The sequence below is a fragment of the Epinephelus moara genome, chromosome 21, assembly GCF_006386435.1.
Source record: "Epinephelus moara isolate mb chromosome 21, YSFRI_EMoa_1.0, whole genome shotgun sequence".
In the NCBI taxonomy this organism is placed as follows: Eukaryota; Metazoa; Chordata; class Actinopteri; order Perciformes; family Serranidae; genus Epinephelus; species Epinephelus moara.
The window spans coordinates 20929671-20950691 of NC_065526.1; the positions used below are offsets into that span (position 1 = coordinate 20929671).

General features: G+C 40.9%; 2 protein-coding genes and 1 non-coding gene across 3 annotated transcripts in view; all 3 read left to right on the forward strand.

Annotated features, from left to right (window-relative positions):
• Positions 1–12663, forward strand: part of retreg1 (reticulophagy regulator 1) — a 48225-nt gene extending 35562 nt beyond the window's left edge. The window contains exons 4-9 of the mRNA XM_050074738.1: positions 4181–4298; positions 4556–4640; positions 5436–5558; positions 5855–5925; positions 8162–8285; positions 8850–12663. Of these exons, the coding sequence (XP_049930695.1) occupies positions 4181–4298; positions 4556–4640; positions 5436–5558; positions 5855–5925; positions 8162–8285; positions 8850–9370 (1042 nt within the window). The 3' untranslated portion in view covers positions 9371–12663. The remainder of the gene's footprint in view (positions 1–4180; positions 4299–4555; positions 4641–5435; positions 5559–5854; positions 5926–8161; positions 8286–8849) is intronic.
• A 2851-nt stretch (positions 12664–15514) lies between these two features.
• LOC126408941 (GTPase IMAP family member 9-like) lies at positions 15515–19406 on the forward strand. The gene is made up of 2 exons (XM_050074744.1): positions 15515–15545; positions 18499–19406. Exons 1-2 carry the CDS (start codon positions 15515–15517, stop codon positions 19404–19406), a joined length of 939 nt encoding a protein of 312 aa, XP_049930701.1.
• On the forward strand, positions 16790–16861 carry trnaw-cca (transfer RNA tryptophan (anticodon CCA)). Its single transcript has one exon. It is a non-coding gene; the product is annotated as a tRNA-Trp (tRNA).
• Positions 19407–21021: the final 1615 nt, after the last annotated feature.

Here is a 21021-nt window from a genome sequence, read left to right on the forward strand (position 1 = left end):
AATTTAGTACATTGTCATTTAATCTGATGGAAGGTGTTGAGACAGTTATCTTGTCCCTGTTACACTGTCAGTTTGATTAATTTGATTTTAACCACAGCGGAAATTTGACTTCAGCCATGGGTTTAAAAACATAAATTGACATGTTTGTCTTTAATGCTGACAAAAAGAGCAGGATATCATTTTAAGAATTAAGAAACCAGTACCCTTAAAGTGATACCAATACCAATAGAGTACTTAATCCATCTCATTCTTGTAAACATGATATCTCAAAAACACCATGAGAGACTGTCTTTAAAACATCCACTTTGAGTCAAGGATGGTCTGCTTAGAATTTGGTGGTCAAAGGGCAAGGTCACTATGACCTCGTCCATCGCATTCTTGTGAATGCAATATCTCAAGAACACCTGGTGGGATTTTTTTCAAATTTGGCACAAACATCCACTTGGAATGTACAGATTAGAATTTGATGGTTGAAGGTCAAAGGTCAAGATCACTGTGACCTCACAATACACGTTTTTGGCCATAATTCAGTATTCATACGCTAATTACGACAAAATTTTACACAAATGTCTAACAGGATAAAATGATACAGTTATGACGTTTTATATCCAAGAGGTCAAAGGTCAGCTTCACTGTGATAATCATAATGTTCAGCAAAAACACTTTGCCTGCCATTACTTACTTACTTACTTATGTCATAACTCAGGAACAGAAGGAGACATTTGGTCAGATACTGAAATGATGACTCTAATCTTGGGTGACCACCTTGAAACTGTGTTGATTGTAAAGATCTTTTGTGCTGCCGGGGGGAAGATGTTTATGAAGCATCCATGTTTTCACAGACACGGATGTAAACTGTAACTGCAACTTTATGGGTTTGCAAATTTTTTTGATTGTCTCCATCAGCGTGTGGGCCATCAAGATAAGCAACACAATGACGTCAGATTGTTAGCTGGAGTCAAAACACGACTCTCCACCACAGGGCTGTAGGCTACAAAGGAGTCTTAAAATGTCGTCTTGTTGTGTTATTGGGAGCCAGAATAGAAGGAGTCATGGCTCAAAACTTAAATTTGATCACATACCAGCCCCCACTGCCCGTCAACAAAAACAAAGAGAGCTATGGTTAAATGTAATAAGACGAAAGGACTGGACGGAGGCGATCATCAAAAATGCTCACATGTGCAGCGCACACTTCATATCAGGTTAGGGAAAAAGTATTTCCTGTTGTAGGGATGGATACCATTATGTGTATTAAGGGTTATCATGTCCACATAATCAGAACTTGGGGAGGTATTAATTATTATTAAATACTGATTATTAAATTATTAATAATATTTATTAAGAGGATTTTTCTGTTATGCTATCTTTTAAGCGCTTTAGCTAAAGCTAGCTTTGATAGCAAAACAAACCGGAGGAAACCGTTCAAGTGTCGTCCTCCTTTGTAAGATTGGCGTAGTAATCAACCACAAAGCTTCCTGTGACTTCATCCATCCACTGAGTGAGAGCATACAGGTCGGCCAGTCTGGTCCCGTTGGTCAGTGTTTACTTATTCAAGTAACATTGTCGGTCCCAGAGAGTGAGTGACCTGACATGGTTTGTTCGTAAATTCAGTCTGACGCTCTACACTAAAATGATAGCCCTGCTGGTTGAAGAAACAGAGCATTATATTTCTATATGAATTTAGGAATGGTTAAGTTAAACGCACATTCACTGGGCACGGCGCTCTGCTGCTCTGTCTCCTCAGACAGAGTGCCCAGACTGCGGTCTGCCACTCCGAGAGTGCGGTGCTCTGGACAACCGAATGGTACATTCGGATAAGGCTCCGAATTTACGAACAGTCCAGTTTGTACCAGAGTGCGCTCCGACACTCAGCATGAGTATTTCTGAACGCACCACTGAGTATTTCTGGACATCTTCCTCCATTGTCTAAAACAAGCCAGCAGAATGTGCTTGCTAGTGCTAGCTAATGTCTGTGGAGAATTGTTTTGGTTCAGAGTAGTACAGACATTTACCTTTTATCACCTGCAACATGTTTCAACCTGATAAAGGAAACCCCCAATGAAAAAACTTCTTCTGCCTCACACCCTTATCTATTTATCGCACATGACCTACACATGAGCCACATGTGAGCCTTTTATAGCTGCTGTTTGTGAAGTGAGCACGAGGGTAGAGAGTGGAGCTGCAACAGGAGGTGCTTTTTGGGGACCCTCGAGGTGGAGGGGAAAGTTTCATACCTCACCAGGTGGCCCAGAATTCCCAGCAGTACCACAGCATGGAAAGCACTTTCACGTTCCTATTCCCATCTACCACCTGTCTATTTAGTCATCTCGCCAGTTTTATTGTGGGCTTCTTAATTTAGACGATGACATTTGCATTGGACTGGCTTTTTACTTGGACTAAATTTTATCAATGACCCTCAACCAGTAGAATTCTAAGCCTCCAAATAAACCTCTTCAATCCCTCTCTTAGTCAAGTCAAATGTTAATACTATTTTTAATGCAGAGTCACTGCATCAGTAATTACTTGTTGACCATCTGCACATAACAATAAGTCAAGTCACTTTACTTGTAAAGCACATTTAAAGACAACACAAGTTGTCGCAGTATATAAATATTGACTGAGCAACTGCCAACAGCTTTAGGTCAGATAATCTCAGAGTACTGGAGAAGATTATAAAGAGAAACCAGAGCGTGGATACAATTCTTTCCAGGTTATGGACAGAATAGGGAATGTAATTTAGTAATAGGGAGTCTGTATTAGTCTGTTAGTCATAAACACTAAAGCCTCGTTTCCACCAAGCCGTTCAGTTCGGTTCAGTTCGGTTCAGTTTGGTTCAGTTTGATGCACATTTTTTTTGTTTCCACTGTGAAAAGTTGTGGACTGTACCAATGGAACTGTTCCTGACCGTCCCCAGTTTTGGTCCCCCTTCTGTTGGGGTACCTAGCATACAGATCTGGTACTAAAAGGTGGAGCTGTGAACACTGCAGTCTGTTGATTGGTCAATAGCGTACAGTCACTCTGCCCAGGGCTGAGTTGTGGCTGGTTTTGAAGCTCATGTAACCACTGTTTATACCGTGGCAAGTCTTACATGCATTAGTAAACTGTAGCTATAAAATGAAAGGATGTTTTGCTGCCTCTCACAGCAGCTGTTGTCTGGGAAAATAATAACTTAATTCACTGGGCCGACTGCTGACAGCTTTTAAGGTGGAACGTTTACTTGTAATGTTACTCAATGCACAAGTTGATGACGTGAATAAATCAACACACCTAAAATTTCAATATGACAACTTTGCCCATTCTATTAGTTTTTATTGTCTCTCTTGGATGCCATACATTTAAAGTAATGACTGGATCTTCAAGCGTTTACAAGTACATAGTAATTTCGGTTTTATTATATCAAGGATTTATTATATCTCTGTCAAGGAAAATTATATTGAGACATTTAGCATTATTGCCTTAGATAAAGCTGAGTGTCATCAGCATAGCAACATTTACGTCATTACGTACTTATCAAATAATTGCTTTTTCGATTAACAGATTGATCATCTTGTCTCTAAAGTCACAAATAATAGTGAAAAAAAGCCTGTAACATGTTCCCAGTGCTCAGTGTGATGTCTTTAAAGTACTTTAATTGACTGAATTAAAGTAAGAAGTTAGAGTAAAGCGGCACAGTCCAGATGCTGGAATGAGCAAATGTTTGGTGTTTTTGCTTGATTATATAATTTAATGATCATCAGAATTGTTGTTGTTGTTTTTTTTTTTGATTGACTGACCAAATAATTGACAGATTGCTTGCCCACTTGCTAATGCTTGCGTTTCTGGATATGTAGATAAGCAATTATTACCCATACTATCTTACAAGGTGATAATAGCGCAGTGTTGTTTTTACAGCTTGATTCTGCTGCCTCACAGTGGCCAAAAATGTTAATGCAGTTTTAAATGACAAAATGATCTCGAAGAATGATCATGTGCCCTCACTGGTCAAACAAAGATGGACCAGCAGAGCTTTGTTTCAGGTTTAGACAAAAAAAAATACCTGAATAAGGTTAGAGAAACATTTTCTTTATTGATAACAAAGCCAGTCTGAAACCACCTGACCTACGTGACCAGACTTTTAGTGGTGGCATACACTGTCGAGGTGAGGATGACTAACATTTCTTCTGTCTCTCTTATCTTGTAGCTGGGAGATCATTGACTCAGGCCAGGACAGCCGGTCCGGGGCTGGACCTCAGCTCAGCGACTCCCTCAAACTCTTCCTCCAAGAGACGTCGGCTTTCAAACAGCAAAACCCCGGCAAGGTAAGGCAGAGTGGGCTGATGATCCAAACCAGCCTGAGCTGTCTTTACTGAGTTCCCACAGTAGAGCAGAGAAGCATGTGGTTGTCAGGTTTTTGGGCATTTTGCCCATTCAGATAAAATATTTGCACAGTATAACTTTAACTTTTCCTATAAAAGAGTAACCAATACTTATTGTATACTTACAGTAACTGACAGCAGATAAAACTATGTCAGTATAATTTTATTGTCTTTGTGTTTTTGTTTTCTGTGTCTTCTAGTTTTGCCTGCTGGTTTGCAGTTTGTGCACCTTCTTCGCTGTCTTAGGACGCTACATTCCAGGGATTGTTATCTCATATATTTTAGGTGAGTAAACTAAAATTTGGCACATGAAAAGATCATTTCTATCATGCTTTATATGCTTAGACTACCACATCCAGTACAGCTAGAGGGTGGCTGCATGTTTGTTATCCTGGTTTTGGTTTGGTTGAGCTCTAGTGGAAGATGCAAACTTTGCACAATTTAGCCTCTCTATGCTCATTACGTGCTGCGCTACTAGCTAGAAGAAAATCTTTCACTGATATTCAGATAATTTCTTTTTTGTCAGCAGTGGTAACACATTGGTAAATACAAAAGAAACAGGCAGAAGTACAACGAGCTAAGCAGTGTACTACCGTGGATGGGGGCAGCAGCAAAACATTTTAAGCGTACGCTGTATTAAGAATATTTTCACCGCTTTACCTTACCCAGACAGCCCCTTCTGCTAGGGAAGCCATTTACGGCTTTACTTCCCCATGCTCTCATCAAAGCCACAAGACTCCACTGACAAAAACATTAATTTTAGCTTTGTGAACATGGAAGTTGCTTCTGCCAGAGTTTATGCCTCCGCTCCGGCGACAGCCGTGGCAGGAGGCATTATATTTTCAGGTTGTCCGTTCAATGCTTGTGAACACGATATCTCAAGAACTCCTCATAAGAAATGCCTCAAATTTGGCGCAAATGTCCACTTGGATGTAACAATGAGCAGATTAGTTTTTGATGTTCGTAGGTCTAAGGTCAAGGTCATTGTGACCTTGTCTGTCTCATTCTTGTGAACGTGATATCTCAAGACCACCTTAAGGGAATTTCTTCACATATTTCTGTCTTGACTTCTCCCTGCAGTGCTGGGCGTTTTCCTGTGGCCTCTGATTTCATCTCACGAGGCTGGTTTGTGGCTGGAGCCAGTTCTGCAGAAGCTGGACTTTGGCATCGGGGAGTTCCTTCAGAAAATCAAAGAGAACCATGGTAACTATGACACATTTCAATATGTTATGTGTTTTCATTTGTTGTCTTGATAACATTTGTAGGCATCACATCCTAGTGAAAGAGTTTTGCTCTTTGTTTCTTTCAAATGTAAAATGTAAAATACTTGAAACAACAGAGTGTAGAGCAGCAAATGGAAACCCCTCCATGAGCTGGATAAAGTTTAAATAAAGTACAAATACCCACACATTATTTAGTCATGCCCTTATAAAACTATAGCTTCTCATCTACTTTTTGATTACAAAATCACCACCTCATTCACGTTTTCTTCCTTTCAGAGAAGAGGATCATGCAAGCTCAGACTGAGAAAGAAGGCATCGAGTCGGACCTTTCTTCCATGTTTCCCAAGGTTGGCTGATCAGCTCATCTCGATTTAATGATGCTTCTGTTGACTGACAGGATCCAGTGAAAGCTAAGGGCCTGTGCCAAAGTGAACGCTAAAAGCTTTTGCTATTCAAGCCAAACCCCTTATTACAGATTACATTCACTGACTGTGCCTCTCATGAAAGTCTCAACATGGGATACTTTATATCACACCTGTATGAATAAAGTGGAGATGATGCAGAGGGATGAGTCATCACACTAACAGGACTATAGGTTAAGAGTAGAGACATGGACATGAATTTGGATTTGACTGCTGTGAGAATTAACTTACGTGAGACTGGACTCTCAAGTTGACTTGAGACTGGAAAGCAAAGACCCACACATTTTTAGCCACATATTTCAGCCTTCATTGGTGGATGGATTTTGATCACAACTGAACTAATTCCAGAAAGTTTCCAGTAAGCAACTTATTATCATAGAACGGTTCCTATGATATCCTCCAAATTTGTGTCCCATGAATAATTTTACGTCCTCAAGGCAGATTCATACTTGTGAGTCAGCTCTATGCTGAGCCTTCGCCATTGTGAGCATTTATACTTGTGCGGTGGTGTGTCTGTGTCACTCTGCAGTTACACCTCCAAAACACTAGTTGCCAGCGGGGTTTCTGTGAAGTGCTGTAAAGTTGAGTTGATTCAAAACACACATTAAACACACATTAAACATGGCTTAATAGAGACAATTTCAAACACAAGTACACAAATCAGTTTCATTATAACTCGCAGCATTCACAGACAAAGCACTTGTCTTTGGTTGGACACATTTTCACCACAAATACAACACGCTAATGTTTTTAGCACAAGCCTATGGCATTTTACATTGTATAAATTAGCCTAGCAGCTAGTGGACTTTCCATCCACTTAAATGAAACCAGGAACAACAGCAACATTTAACAAAGATAAAGTTACAAAATTCGGCCTAGCAACTAGTGGAGATTCCTCTGCTCATATGAAGCCAGGATAAATCACACAAAGGACATAAAATGCTATTTTTGTGGAGGCTTTACTGTCTTCACAATTTATTGTTTCTTATCTGTGAAATTAAAGTAAATAAAATCTTTGTTTCTACTGAGGGAAATGGTTTCAGCTTACAGAAGCAGCCAGGGGGTCTGCGTCACCGCGAGGTATAGTTAAATGGGATGGTGCACATCAGGCTACGCCGTAGGTATGGCGTCAATTCGGCGCAGAAGTATAAATTCCACTTTAATGTACAGTTATGTAGTTAACATAAAGTTATGGAAATGAAGTTTAGAAAAACAAACATGGTGAGGACGGACCTTAAAATGACTCAAAGTTCACACGACTCAGGACGGACCTTAAAATGACTCAAAGTTCACACGACTCCAAACACGCGACTCCAGGAGAAAGTCCTGGATGAAAGTCTGTTTTTTTGTGACCCATCCATCACCCCAACCTGCCCCCTTACAAGCGCTCAGGACTGCTTCCTTGTTTACTGCCGCCAGCACATTGGTCACATGATCGCAGCCTTTTAAAATACGTGGGATATGTACGAATTTGGATGCATTGCTTTTCGTAGGAAAACATACAAAATATTTGTGAGAACAGCCTGCAGTAAGTCGGCCTTGTACTCAGTGCAGTTTTATCTATCAAACTGCTATTTCCAAAGTCAATAATGAACCTTCAAGCTCAAAACATTTTGTGTATTAAAAAGGAAAAATCCTGGAACAATTAAAAATCAACAATACAACACATTGCCACACACTTTGACAAGAAAAAAAGGTTCAAATGTTCTCTATAAACTTTTTCTGTATCCTGTTGCCTTCAAGTACCAATCAAGTATAGTGCCCACGGCAGACGTCATGTGGCATGTAGATATATTTTATCCTCATCCCCATAAACTATCGGTAACGTTGCAATCAGATTAGATTTGAAAGCAGCAATTGTTGTTGGTTGGTGCTGATTTAAGTCCCATTCTTTTCCTTATTGCCTCTTTTTTCATCAACATTAGCACCGTGATGTAAGAGAAACATTTGACATACACATTTATTGCTGTTTTACATTTCTGTAGTTGTTTAGATTTGCCAGCTAACTTATTTTCCCATCAGAAAATAGGATTTTCTTATCATTGCTTCACCCACTCAGGTTTGAGTCTGTCAATTAATCAGATTATTTCTGCCACCAGATGACGTTTGTCTGTGTTTTTTACTCTGAAATCTGACGTCTCCTTGTGTTTCTCTCCTACAGCTCGACTCCACTGTGTGTAAGGAAATGTCTGTGTCAGACACAGAGGTGTCTGATGTGACGTGGACGGACAACGGTACTTTCAACCTTTCGGAAGGACACACACCACAGACTGAGAACTCAGAGGGTATGTCAGCTCCACACTGTCTTACAGATTGACACACGTTTTTTAAAAAATAAAGATGTCTACAATAGAAGCATATAGGGATGGGCATCGCTAAGCTTTAAACAATGCTAGTACCTGAATGAATTACTGTTATAAACTATAACATACCCGAGGTGGACGGGGTAACAGGAGATGAACTACAAGCAAGGAGGTTGAAAATGGTGCATTTTGCTGCCTGTATGTGATGCACTTTAACTAGATGTTTGGAATGATTGCTCGTGTTTCTGCCCTCACATGCACAGAGTTGTTAAGCTTTAGGCAGCAAGCCAGTCAGCATCACCTCTTGTGAAGTAAAACCAAACTTGAGAGCATTTTGCTTTCTCTGCCGTTGTCACTGAGAGCAGGGCCTCTGTTGGAGTCATAATGTGGTTTTGTTTGTTTATTCTATCCTCATTTACACAAGATAAATATAAATATACACATGCAGTTATGAAGCTGCACACTGTAAATATTTTTTGCTTGCTTCCTTGTTGATGTCTCTCTGTTTTACAATGTTACCACGAGTCATTTCTTTTTACCTCACAGACCTCGACAGAGAAGAAGCGTTCACTGGAGGCCTTCCAGAATTCCCCTCACTTGACAACGGCACGACGACCAATGGCGACGATGACGATGACTTCAGCCTCGGCCTTCCCTCGCCTCCACCTCAGCCCCAGCAGCCAATCAAATCCAAGCATACGCCCCCTTCTCACAAAGACCAAACCGTCGACAAAGCCCTCGAATTAGTCAACCAGATGGCGGGCGACGTCATCGCCGCAGCTGTCACAGCCGCCATCCAGGAGAGGATAGAAGCAGCGGTCGGCTTCAAGGCGCTGAGCGAAGGCTCGGAGCGGTCAAGACTCCCAGAATCCACCAGGCTGCTGGAGCTGGCCGAGGAGTCGGACAGCGAGGTGGAGGACTTTGAGCTGCTGGACCAGTCGGAGCTGGAGCAACTGGAGGGGGAGCTGGGGTTGGGAGAGGAGAAGGAGGCCAAAGAGGAGTCACAGGCCAAGAGTGACAAGCCCGCCTCTTCTGGATTCTTCTCCAAACTACTGAGACGCCACTGATTGATGAAAGTATGGTCGGCCTGGGAGGAGGACGGGTTACAGAGGACATGTGGAGGGGAAGGGGGGGTGTTCTGGTCACAGAGGACTGTTGGAGGTTATGAGAAAAAATATTTCCATTTATCTTTTCCTGTAGAGCTAACATCAACATTTTAGAACCGGTCAGTTTGTCAGATATGGAGGTAAAGTCACTATAATCAGAATCATCGTAGAGAAATGCCGAAATCAGACTACACGATATCAGCCAGATAAAGTCAGGCATGGGGACAAAAGTGTTAGGTGTTACCATTGCTCATTTTATCCTGTGCAGTGTGTGATAGGGGAAAACAACTGATGCAGCATCTGGGATGCATCATAACGTCCTGACCAAAAGACGACTGCGAGGTGTGTGTGTACCATCAAGTTGGTGTAACCCAGAGGAAAACACAAGTGAAAATTATCAGTGAAAAACATGGAGGGTGCTTTTGCGTGTGCAGCCTTCACATGGCACTGCGTATTGATTTACATTTATGTGGTTCACGGTTTTTGCGCACACTGCACCGCAGCCAGTTCGGAGCATATTTATTTAGCCGACTGGTCCAAAATGACCCATGACCATTGTGACATACACAAATATAATGTAGACTGATCCTGGCATGACGGGTTTAAAGGTATACTATGCAGGATTTTCCCTAAAAACTCCCTCTCAATCATCACTTACGATCCACTCTCAGTATGTGACGGTGTATTTTTCTGCCCTCTGTGACCAGGTGCCAGGCATCAAAGAGACACAGCCCCGAAAAATCGCAAATCTAGCGAGGCGAAACACCAAACAAGATATAACTGCAGCACAACGCATGTTTTACCTGCTGCCTGAGTAGATATTTTGGGTGAGACAGGTGCAAAGACTTTGATGCTGAATTCATTCATCCAACTACATTACCCAGAATTCCAAAGGAATGACAATCACTAGGCAATCAAAACACCTTTAATGCTCAAAATACTACTACTGGTTGGGTAGTTGTCTATGAGCATTAAAAAACTAGAAAACCCTTTTTTTAAATCATTAGTTCCTTTTTTAATTTTGTATGCACTTTTTTTTTTAACATGTAGTCCAGGGATGTTAATTTTATGACAACATGCAGCAGGTCTCAAAATGCTATGCATGGAAATATCATTTTGAGACAATTATATTTAAACATTTAAACATTTTACTTCCATGTCACGTGGCTCATTGGGGCCATCAGTGGGCTTAGAGAAAAGTATTTTGCATTTGGATCATCCTCCAACACGTCAAACTAAATTGTGATTTTAAGTTTGATTGAAGTGGTCATTGCTGTCATAATCTAAAGGCCCAAACATACTAAACCAACATCAAAGAACTAGTGGTGACGAAGGCCGATTGTTGCCTCACATCATCTGTGTATCTGTGTATCATCAATTCAACATGCTGAATCAGCCGAAAAACAGCCAACAAGGGCCGACTGGTGCCAACGGTGCAGGACACACTGCTTCAACTAGGGCAACAGGCGCTCAGTGACGGCCTAACATTGACCAACGGCTGACTGTTGGCTCCCTGTGTCAGGGCCCACCCATTCAGTGGATATCACCCAACAAAAACAGATTTAGGCTTGAAAGTTACATTCCTGCAAAGCCACTGCTCAAAACGCATATTGAGACAGGAGTTCCTGCCTCAGGAGCATCTCATTTTAAAACCATGGCTTCATCCCTTTGTCAATTGATAAATAGCCCATTTAAACCTTTGTTAAAGTGGAAATAGACAACCTTTGTTCAACAGTCAACTTATCCTCCCTGCCAGCATTTTGAAGTAATATTATTGTTGCTGTCAAAATAACAACGCAGTCGCTAAAGTTAGAAGCCAGAAATAGACATAGATGTTTATTTTTTTTCCAGGGGAAAAAAAATAACAAATCTTAGATGGTCCTGGCTTCATGGCTCATTTTCTAGCTACTAGTGTCAGCAACATGGCTCTAGCTAGCAGCCTCCCTAATGTCCAATGCAAGAAACATTAAGAATACCAATTTACCAAAACAAGCAAACAAAAAAAAAACCTGATCTTAGTGCTACAATAAAGGCAGAGTAAAATGGTGCGTTCCATCTGGACTAGGAATTTGGAATTTCAAAGTTCGCAGTCAGAAATGTCAACTGGAACACCCACTAAAGTCGGCTTTCCAATGCGGAAAGTCACCAACCCAACCTCAAAATCCAAGATGGATGCTCTGTGCATCAACAGTAATGAAAGCTGTACTGATTTACTGTTAATTCGCACCTCTGTCTAAAAAAAAAGTCATACACAGTTCTGTCCGACCGTCATCTGTGGAAATGTTGCTACAGTGTTTGTGTGTGCAGAATACAGCATAATGCGTTGTTATCAACTGGTATTGCTTACACTGGCTAACCTAGCTTGAACTGTGATTGCTGTGAACTCGGGTGTGACATTATTCCCAGCTCCGACCTCCGACTTCCAAGGTAAAGAGAACGCAGTATAACACCTGGTACCTTACTGATCTAGTAGGAAGAATGAAAACTGTCGGTTGTGAACCCTCTCACCCCTGCTACAGAGAAGACACTATGTGAACACTCCCATAACTGTGACTGGTCAGACTGGTCATGCTGGAGCCCATGAAGACCTCTGCTCCTCACATCATAGGATGATCCAAAATCAGACTCATAAAATAATTCAGATTTAGTTTTAGTGCACTGAAAGTAAAATGTTATGAGATGGCGTATTTCAATTGCACCTTATTATTTAATGATGCACCTACGTAGGGAGTCTTCTGTGTCCAGCATCCGTCGTGGAGTGAAGACGAAGAATGACTGAACTGTTCTTTTAACATGCCTTGTACATTAAAATACATTGTTTTTATAATAAAGACACACAGCAATGTATAATGTATCCTCTTGAATTAATCATGTATGCCTTGTATTAGCATAACTAAAGATGACAATAGAAATATTTGTTTTTCAGTGCCTACGAGAAATGTGTAGTGGCTGCAGTTCATTTCTAGCTCACAGGTCATAACTGTGTAAGATGAAGAAATGTTCCAACCTCTAGATAAGAGTTGAGGCAGGTTCGGGCTTCACTAAGAAAAGACCATTTTAAATATTTAATAGATAAAAATAAAAAAAGATTAATGTTTTTCATTCACCTTCTGGTTGTATCACGGTGGTTAAAGTGAGAAACCCTTTGACTTTAGTTCAGAAACATGTTGGTGGGTCAGAACCAAAATGCATTAACAAAATGTACTTTTATGTAATTAAAATCAAGAATGTCAATAAACTACTGTCATGCAGTCTATAGACTGAGTTATTTGGCCTCAGTGTGTGTTTGTGAACATTTATTAAGTATGTTGTGGGAAAACTTGTTTACACAGTCGCATGCAAGGACTTGCTGACCTTTTGGGGACAAAATTCAAGTCCCCACAGTGTAAATTATTAAATTTGTTAAATGTTAAGACTTGATTTAAGGTCAGGGTTCAGGGCAGGGGTTGGGATTAATCTCTAGGGAATACATTTAAGACAATACAATGTCCCCTCAAGTGATGGAAACAAGTGTATGTGTTTTGTCTGGCAACATGAACTCTGTTTCTTAAGAGCTACTTTAATTTGCAGTGGTAATATATAACTGAGTACATTTACTCTAATACCTCACTTAAATACAGTCTTAAGATCCTTGTAGTTTACTTGTGTAATTACATTTTCTGCAACTTTACACTTCTGCTCCTTTACATTTCAGGAAGCACTATATTATTTCAGAGTACACCACACTTAAGTGGTTGACAACAATAAAACGCTACTTACACAGTAATTTACTGGGAATGATAGTCCAAGATAACGCTCTGACAGGGGTTATTCTGTCACCTATGCCTAACCCAGAGCAATTTACTTAAATCCTCAATACTTCTCTCACCACTGTTTATCAGCCACATGGTGGTGCTGTAGGTTTTAAATACACCGTGACCTTTTTCTAATTCACACTACCTGAACAAAATTAAGTCACAAATTTGAACTCACAATACCGAAAGCAATACTTGAGTAAAAGTACAGATATCATACCAGAAAATTACCTAGGTAGAAGTTAAAGTCACTTAATATAGAATATAACTTCAGTAAAGGTCTTGAAGTGTCTAATATTTACTGTAAACAAGTATCAAAAGTAATTTTATTATATTAAATGTAGTATTGAAAGTAGAAGTAAATGTCGTTAATAAACAAGCAAGCAGGGTTTGGAGAATTATGAAGTTTATTTCCTCTCTACATATTCAACACCTGAAAAATGGAGTGTTTTACTCTTGAAGAAAAACAACATCTTTTTCACAAATTACAGGTGATGTCACAGGTTTTTAAATCACTTTATTCAGCTTGAGGAAAGTCTTACAAATATCTCTTTTACAATGGTGGTCTACAGAGTGCCCCAGGAATGAGTCCTAAAACCCAGAAATGAGTTAGCATTTTAGCGCTCCCGGTTCCCTGTTCTTGAAGTCACAGTTTTTTTGAATGGGTGTTTGGTTAGATGTATGAAATAAGGTCTGTTGTTAACACAAGCTAAAGACTACCATGTTTGCTCTAGGCCATAAAATACATCAGTTAATACTTCACTGTGAATTTGGAAGTTTTTATGTGTCTTAAAAAAGACAGTTGCTAACAAATGGCTAAATGAGACTACAGAATGTCATCACCCTGAACACGGCATCACAGGTGTGCTGTGGTGGTGACGTTAAGTCATGTGACGATGTTGTAGTTCATTTATAGCCTAATGTTAGCTTTTTACTTTGATGATTGCATAGGCTTCAAAAATCATAAAAGTGGTGTTCATTTGTGAAGATTATCTTGCTGAACAAATCATGTGTCATAGTATCATAAATATTTGTTTGTCAGAGAGCTTATTCTCTGGAATGATCCAGAATCCAATGGAAAAATCCCATAGACTTTTTGACGAGGGAACCAGGGCAATGCTAACTGCCGCATTGGCCTACAGAAAAAAACATCATCCCTGGAGCACTTTATGAGGAAAATGTTTGTTTGCGCGCAGGGGATTTTTTTCGCTGCTATACTACAAGTGCCAACTGGGGAAAAAAAATTGGAAGAGAAGCTGAGCAGTTCTCCTGAAGGCCTGATGTAGCGTTAGCATTAGCAACTGCTGCTACTGCCACCCCTAGTGAAGAGAAGACCGGTTCTTTTAGGTGACCCGGTTCATGTTGTTCACTTGCCACAGATGAACCAACTAATGAACAAATCTTTCAGTTCTTTTGGTTCACCAACAGTAGCCTACTGTACATCAGAATACAGCATTGCATTACAATAATATTCTCCACTAAATTGTGTACAAGTCAAATTTTTTAGGATATAGTAATATTAGAATATTAATACTGGACACCACAGGTTCCTCGGTTGGTCCACACAAATTTCCCCATGAGTCGGTGGCCACAGTTCCATCTATGCCCCAACCTTCACCTATAGTCATGAGCTTTAGGTAGTTACTGAAAGAACAAGATCGCAGATACAAGAGGGCAAAATAGGGTGGCAGGGCTCAGCCTTAGAGCTCTGGTGAGGAGCTCAAACATCTGGAGGGAGCTTGGAGTGGAGCCGCTGCTCCTTCAGTTCGAAAGGGGTCAGTTGAGGTGGTTAGGGCATCTGATCAGAATGCCTGCTAGGCGCCTCCATTTAGAGATTTTCCAGGCATGTTCAACAAGTAGGAGGCCCTGGGGCAGACGCAGAAATGCTGAAGGGATTACATATCTCATCTGGCCTGGGAACACCTTTGGATCCCCCAGGAGGAGCTGGAAAGCATTCCCAAGAAGAGGGATGTCTAGAGTACCTTGCTCAGCCTGCTGCCTTGGCCCCATAAGTGGATGAAAATGGATGGATGGATGGATGGATGAACACTAAGTACCATTCAGTACACAGCTTCTGAATACATAGATGGTATGTTTAGTAGGTACTAATCAATTATTTACTTGGGCTTTCAGTTAAAAAAAGAACCTGCAGTAGATGAACTATACACACCTGGGTTTCACTTTGCTCTGTTGTCAGCACCGTGATATGGGTGTGGTTTTGTGAATGAAGGCTTTGTATGGAGAGGTGTGGTTGCAGACACTAAAATCTTCACTACAGCGCCACATCTACTCTGCCCTCTACAACTCAAACATGGCCAGCGATGCCAAAGAAGCCAAACATGGTAAGTACATGAATTCTCCAACAATTCAGCCGAGTCTTCTCTCTACGTTTCTCATTTTTCCCATCTATGTTCACAACTGAATAGTTATGATCACCTTTGTGTTAGAAGTGAAGGAGACGGTGTGTTTTCAGGGAACAGTTGGGAGGAGTGAGAATGGAATCTAGTTTGATCAACAGCCAGGACAGATGACGTCATAGTTTCACAAATCAGTTATAGGGCCTCTTGTCATCCACACATCCTCTCCACATGTTTTTGTTAATTCCAGGAAATGCCTTTGTGCAAAATTGACATCAATTTTTACTAATTTCTCTATAGCCTTTCAGTGATTTTGTATACTAATGACAGATTCTTTTAAATGACTTGTCTCACTCAACCTTCATTTCTAAAATATGGACAAGCACAGCTCTTCCAGCCTTTTTTGTTTGAGTGTGAATCCCCATGACCTTATCATCAGACAAGAACTATATTGTTGCACACTGGAATTACATGCCACGCTAATAATTTATGTATGATCATTGCCAGTGTTTTCACAGTTCTCACTTTCTACAATCGAAAATGTTTTAGTTGATTTAGTCAACTAAAATACTAGAGTCCACACCCTTACTTTCCAGCTTGCTGCATAAAGGACACATTATTTCCTGCACTGGCACTGACAATGGGCACTGGACATAAATCAGGAGGCGTGATGGATGTAATTCCCGGGGATAGTGGGCTGATTGACCTCAATAACCAATGCGTTGTAACATATACACCGATCAGCCAAACATTAAAACCAGTGGTGGGTAAAGTGAGTAACATTGATCATTTTGTTACAATGCTATGTTCTGCTGGGAGACCTTTGGTCATGGCATTCATGTGGATGCCACTTGATGCCCTCCACCCACCCAAACCCGCTGTGGGCTAAGTAACCCCCTGTCACGGCAGTGGTACTCCCTGATGGCAGTGGCCCCCCCAGCAGAAAAATGCGTCATGCCACACCACAAAAACTGCTCAGGAATGGCCCAAGGAATGTGACAAAAAGCTAAAGGCATCGACCAACCTATTCAGTGTAAGATTTTAGACTCTGGAGGGTCACATAACTCATATAGAGATGGATAACGCTGACCTTCATTCTTCTCTACAGAGAAATCAACACATCCTCACACACAGTCGGACTAAAATTCAGGTTTTAGGTCGGCTAACACAATAAATCGATTTCCTCTAATGTCATGTAAAGATACTGACTATTGGCAAACAGTTTGCAGGACCTCGTGGCGCAACGGTAGCGCGTCTGACTCCAGATCAGAAGGTTGCGTGTTCAAATCACGTCGGGGTCATATATTTGAGCAGCAGTAGCTCAAGTCCATGGAGCATGGATTAGCCCACTGACAAGGGCCCCTTGGCACCAAACCCCCAGCTTCTCGTCCAAGGCGGCCCCCTCGGCGTAACATCCTTCCATTTAATGCATGTATAGGTCCTGTATGTGTGTGTATTTTGGGACAATTTTGAACAATATGCACCAACAACTACAAAATAAACTGCTCAATTTACAGAGTGAATATTGAAGTAGCACAGCAGCACTTATCAATGCGACATTAATAGATATACATGATATACATACACGCTGATAGACATTCCTGAGTGGCAGCTGTGTCACAGAAACCAGCTCATGAAGTGAACCACCCCCTAAAGTAAATTGCATTTTAGATGCTGATGCATATCCTGGTTTAGGCTCATTGTGAGATGTTATTGTGAGCCATGAATTAGAAGAATGACATTGATGGAAATCTCTCATTTAATCACTAGCTTGTAATTGGTATGTGTCAGGGCAAAAAATAGATATAAATAAAAATGAAAACAATTAAATGTAATTTGTAACAATATACTTTTGAGCTTAGTCATTTTGTATTTTCAAAATAAAATATGTTTTCTATGTTTCATAAAACTATCTGGTTATATATGAATTCCTGGCTCATGATTGTGTTGGATATATACAAGTTTTGACGCATTAGTTATTGTTGGTATTCGTACAAACAGTGCATAAGAACAACTTGGCGAAAATTGTTGTTATCATAAGCTTCTGCCTCCTTCAAGTGCCATTGTACATGTGATGCAGAGTATTGTGGTTTGGCCCATTCATACAAACTTCAGATGTTCTTCCCTTTATCGTGAATGTCCCAAATGCACTTGTAAAGTAAGATTTAATCATTAATCTTTAATCAGTAAAGTTGATTAAGGTTGAAGTTCATACAATAATGTTTGTATGTATCCATGCGTGGCAAAACTCTTTTACACAGGTATATGTATTCATATATTAAGGACACACACACATATCATACCATGTACTGCCTGGAAGTGTAATAATAGACACACACACACTCTAAAGTTTATATTGCATGAAGACACAGGGGACCTTATAGAAATAGTCCCCAAGTTCCATATGTTTTTTTAAAAAAATAGCGTGAAACCAAGTTCAAACCTAATGGTGGGAGAGTTTGGGGATTTCCAGGCCGAGGGAAAAAGATTACACCATTAAGACATGTCCGGGCATGATTGGGCATGTCTGGACAAAGGCAAAAAGGCCTGCCACCAATAGGTTTGGGCTCAGGTAGGAAGGGCTAAAAGGAAGAGGGTGGTGACTCTCGAATCTTCACCAGCATAAAAGGGAGAGCTCAGAAAGTGAAACTTCAGTCTTGCTCCGGAGCTTGACTCATGAGTTGTATGTGTTGAAGCTTGTGAACACATTAAACTCAATTGTACCAGATTCTATTGGTCTCCAGTGTTTTCTCTGAGTACCAGCCAGCCGAACCTAAGATACTAAACTGACACAAAGGACGATTTGAAGAGAAGGTGAGGACGAGGTCGGGAGCCATCTGGCCCAATTCCAGGCACCGATTTTCGCTTCATCACACCACAGCACTAAAGGGCATGCAAAACACAGCAGAGAATTAATAATATTCATTCTGCTCCTCAGGATCAACCCTACACAATGATGAGGAGCTCCGGATTGTGATGGTGGGGAAGACCGGAGTTGGGAAGAGCGCCACAGGAAACACCATCCTGGGAAAACAGATCTTTAAATCAGAGTTCTCTCCTAAATCTTTGACTGAACAGTGTGCTAAGGCCTTTGCTGAGGTGGATGGACAAATGATTGCTGTTATTGACACTCCGGGTCTGTTTGACACCAGGATTGATGAAGAACAGAACAGTAAAGATTTTGCCCAGTGCATTTCTTTTGCTTCTCCTGGACCCCATGTCTTCCTGGTCGTCATCAAACTGGGCAGATACACCGAGGAAGAAAAGAACACTGCGCTCAAGATTTGGGAGATCTTCGGCAAGGAAGCAGACAAATACAGCATGGTTCTCTTTACCCACGGTGACCTGCTCAAAGGGAATCCTATTGAGGAGTTCTTGAAAGACAGCGAAGACCTGCAGGAACTCGTGGCCAGATGTAACGGCCAGTACCACGTCTTCAATAACGACCTGGAGGATCGTTCTCAGGTCAGCGAGCTGCTCAACAAGATCAGGAATATAACAGAGAAGAACGGAGGAAGCCATTACACCACTGAAATGTTTCAGAAGGCAGAGAAGGCAAACAAAGACAAGAAAAGACAAATCCAGAGGGAGAAAAAAGAGCAAATGCGCAAAGAACAGGAGAGACTTGAGAAGATAATACGGGGAACAATGACAGCACCTCCAGTCTCTCTCCTGTGGTGTCCCCGCCTTCAGATCTCTTTTCCCAGATGCCTAGCCCCCCAAATCTCTCTCCTGGGTCCCTTTCCCTTTAGGTACCACTTATGCCATTATAACAGACCCCTGATGGTCGGAGGATGTATTGTATTTTCTTTTGGAGGTCAATATAGACACATATCTAAGATCTAAGTTCATGAAATATCACATACTTACAAATGTAATGAACTATAAAAAATCACAGTACATTTCCTTCATCAGGTCGTCCAAATAAAACAACAAAATATGTTGTTTGTTATCGTCTTCTCAACGTTTGGCATCTAGAGCCCCTATGGTGCCCTCCAAAACTTTTATAAATCACCGTCATATGACATATGATATAATAGTATTTTGATCTGCCTCCGATAAGGTTAAGGTTTTTTGGTTTGGGTTTGGAAAAGACCCCACACTTTGCCCACACTGTTAACTGATATGATGTTATTATAAAAATATCAATAGCTTCATAGCATGATGTCATACATTGGAGGGCTGTTCAGATGGAGGGCAGGCAACTGAAGGCAAAGACTACCAACACTGCACAAATGCCTATGTTTGCAGCTGTGTCGATCAATCAAATTGGGACAAAGGAAAGGCCACTTTAAGTCCCGAAAATAGTAGGAAGTACAGGGGAGAAGCGGAAAAAAGACTCACTGAGAATGTGGATCAAAAACTTCCATCGTAAGTCAGGAGGAGCAGAGTCGACTAATGTCAAAAGCTATGTTAAAGTGTTGTCTTAAACATGCTTTGAGTTGGATGCAGTTACAATGTGCTTATTGTTTTTAGCCACAGCTCAGATTTTTAACATTTCACCAGACCTCTGGAAACAGTTGACGTTGCAGGTAGAAAATACTTGCTTAAGTTAGCTTACGTTGGCTACTAATATTAGCCAGACAGCGGTTTATTCATGTACAGACCTGAAATATAAAAGACAGTTAAACCAACACGTTCTCATTCCGAAGTCATCAACTACTGCCGTTTTATTAGTGCCTTTCACATCCACATATTATGTGCTAGGTTTAGGCAACAAAAGCATGGTTTGTTGTTGATGTTCTTGGAGGGCATGCCCATTAATGCCCTGCAACACATGCACGTGGTTGGGTGTAGAAAAAACATCATGGTTTGGCTCTACATTCACACAGGAAGCAAACACAGGCCCCTTGGGTGAAAGTCCAGGGTTTGTTGGTTCCATCCACCGCCCCTTCCTCCCACCTTGGATGGACTTTCCAGCTCCCTATATTAAATTGTTACAATTTGCGGTGTTGTACCAACATAGTGTTTTTATTTTGAAAGAGAATGAATTTCCTGTGAAAACGGAAGTGTATTCTGAAAACAGACAATCATGTACCAGGCTGAAGTTGACATGGCATCCCAGAATATAAGCAACCAAGGCACCCAGGTTACCTTGTACATCATATCTCAACGTGGAAAGTCCAAGACCAACCATTGATATGTGACAAGGTCGGAGTGAGAATGTGTTGGACGAGGGCATTTGTAAAGATGATCGTGTCCTCATCGGGCAAATCAGTCAAGTTGTGGGGAAAATTACTTTTATTCGTCTCGTATGGATCACATCCAACATGAGTTTCAATTTTCTGACGACACCTGCAGCCTGTCAGTTCAACCAGCCCTTTTATGTAGTCACTTTCCTCTATATCCAATTCAGGCAGTAAATGGATTTATGACTTGTTGCCCTCCATCTGGATTTTGTGCGTCATAACAGTCACATGATTACAAATAAGATATAATATCTTCTGTAAAGTTGGGAGGA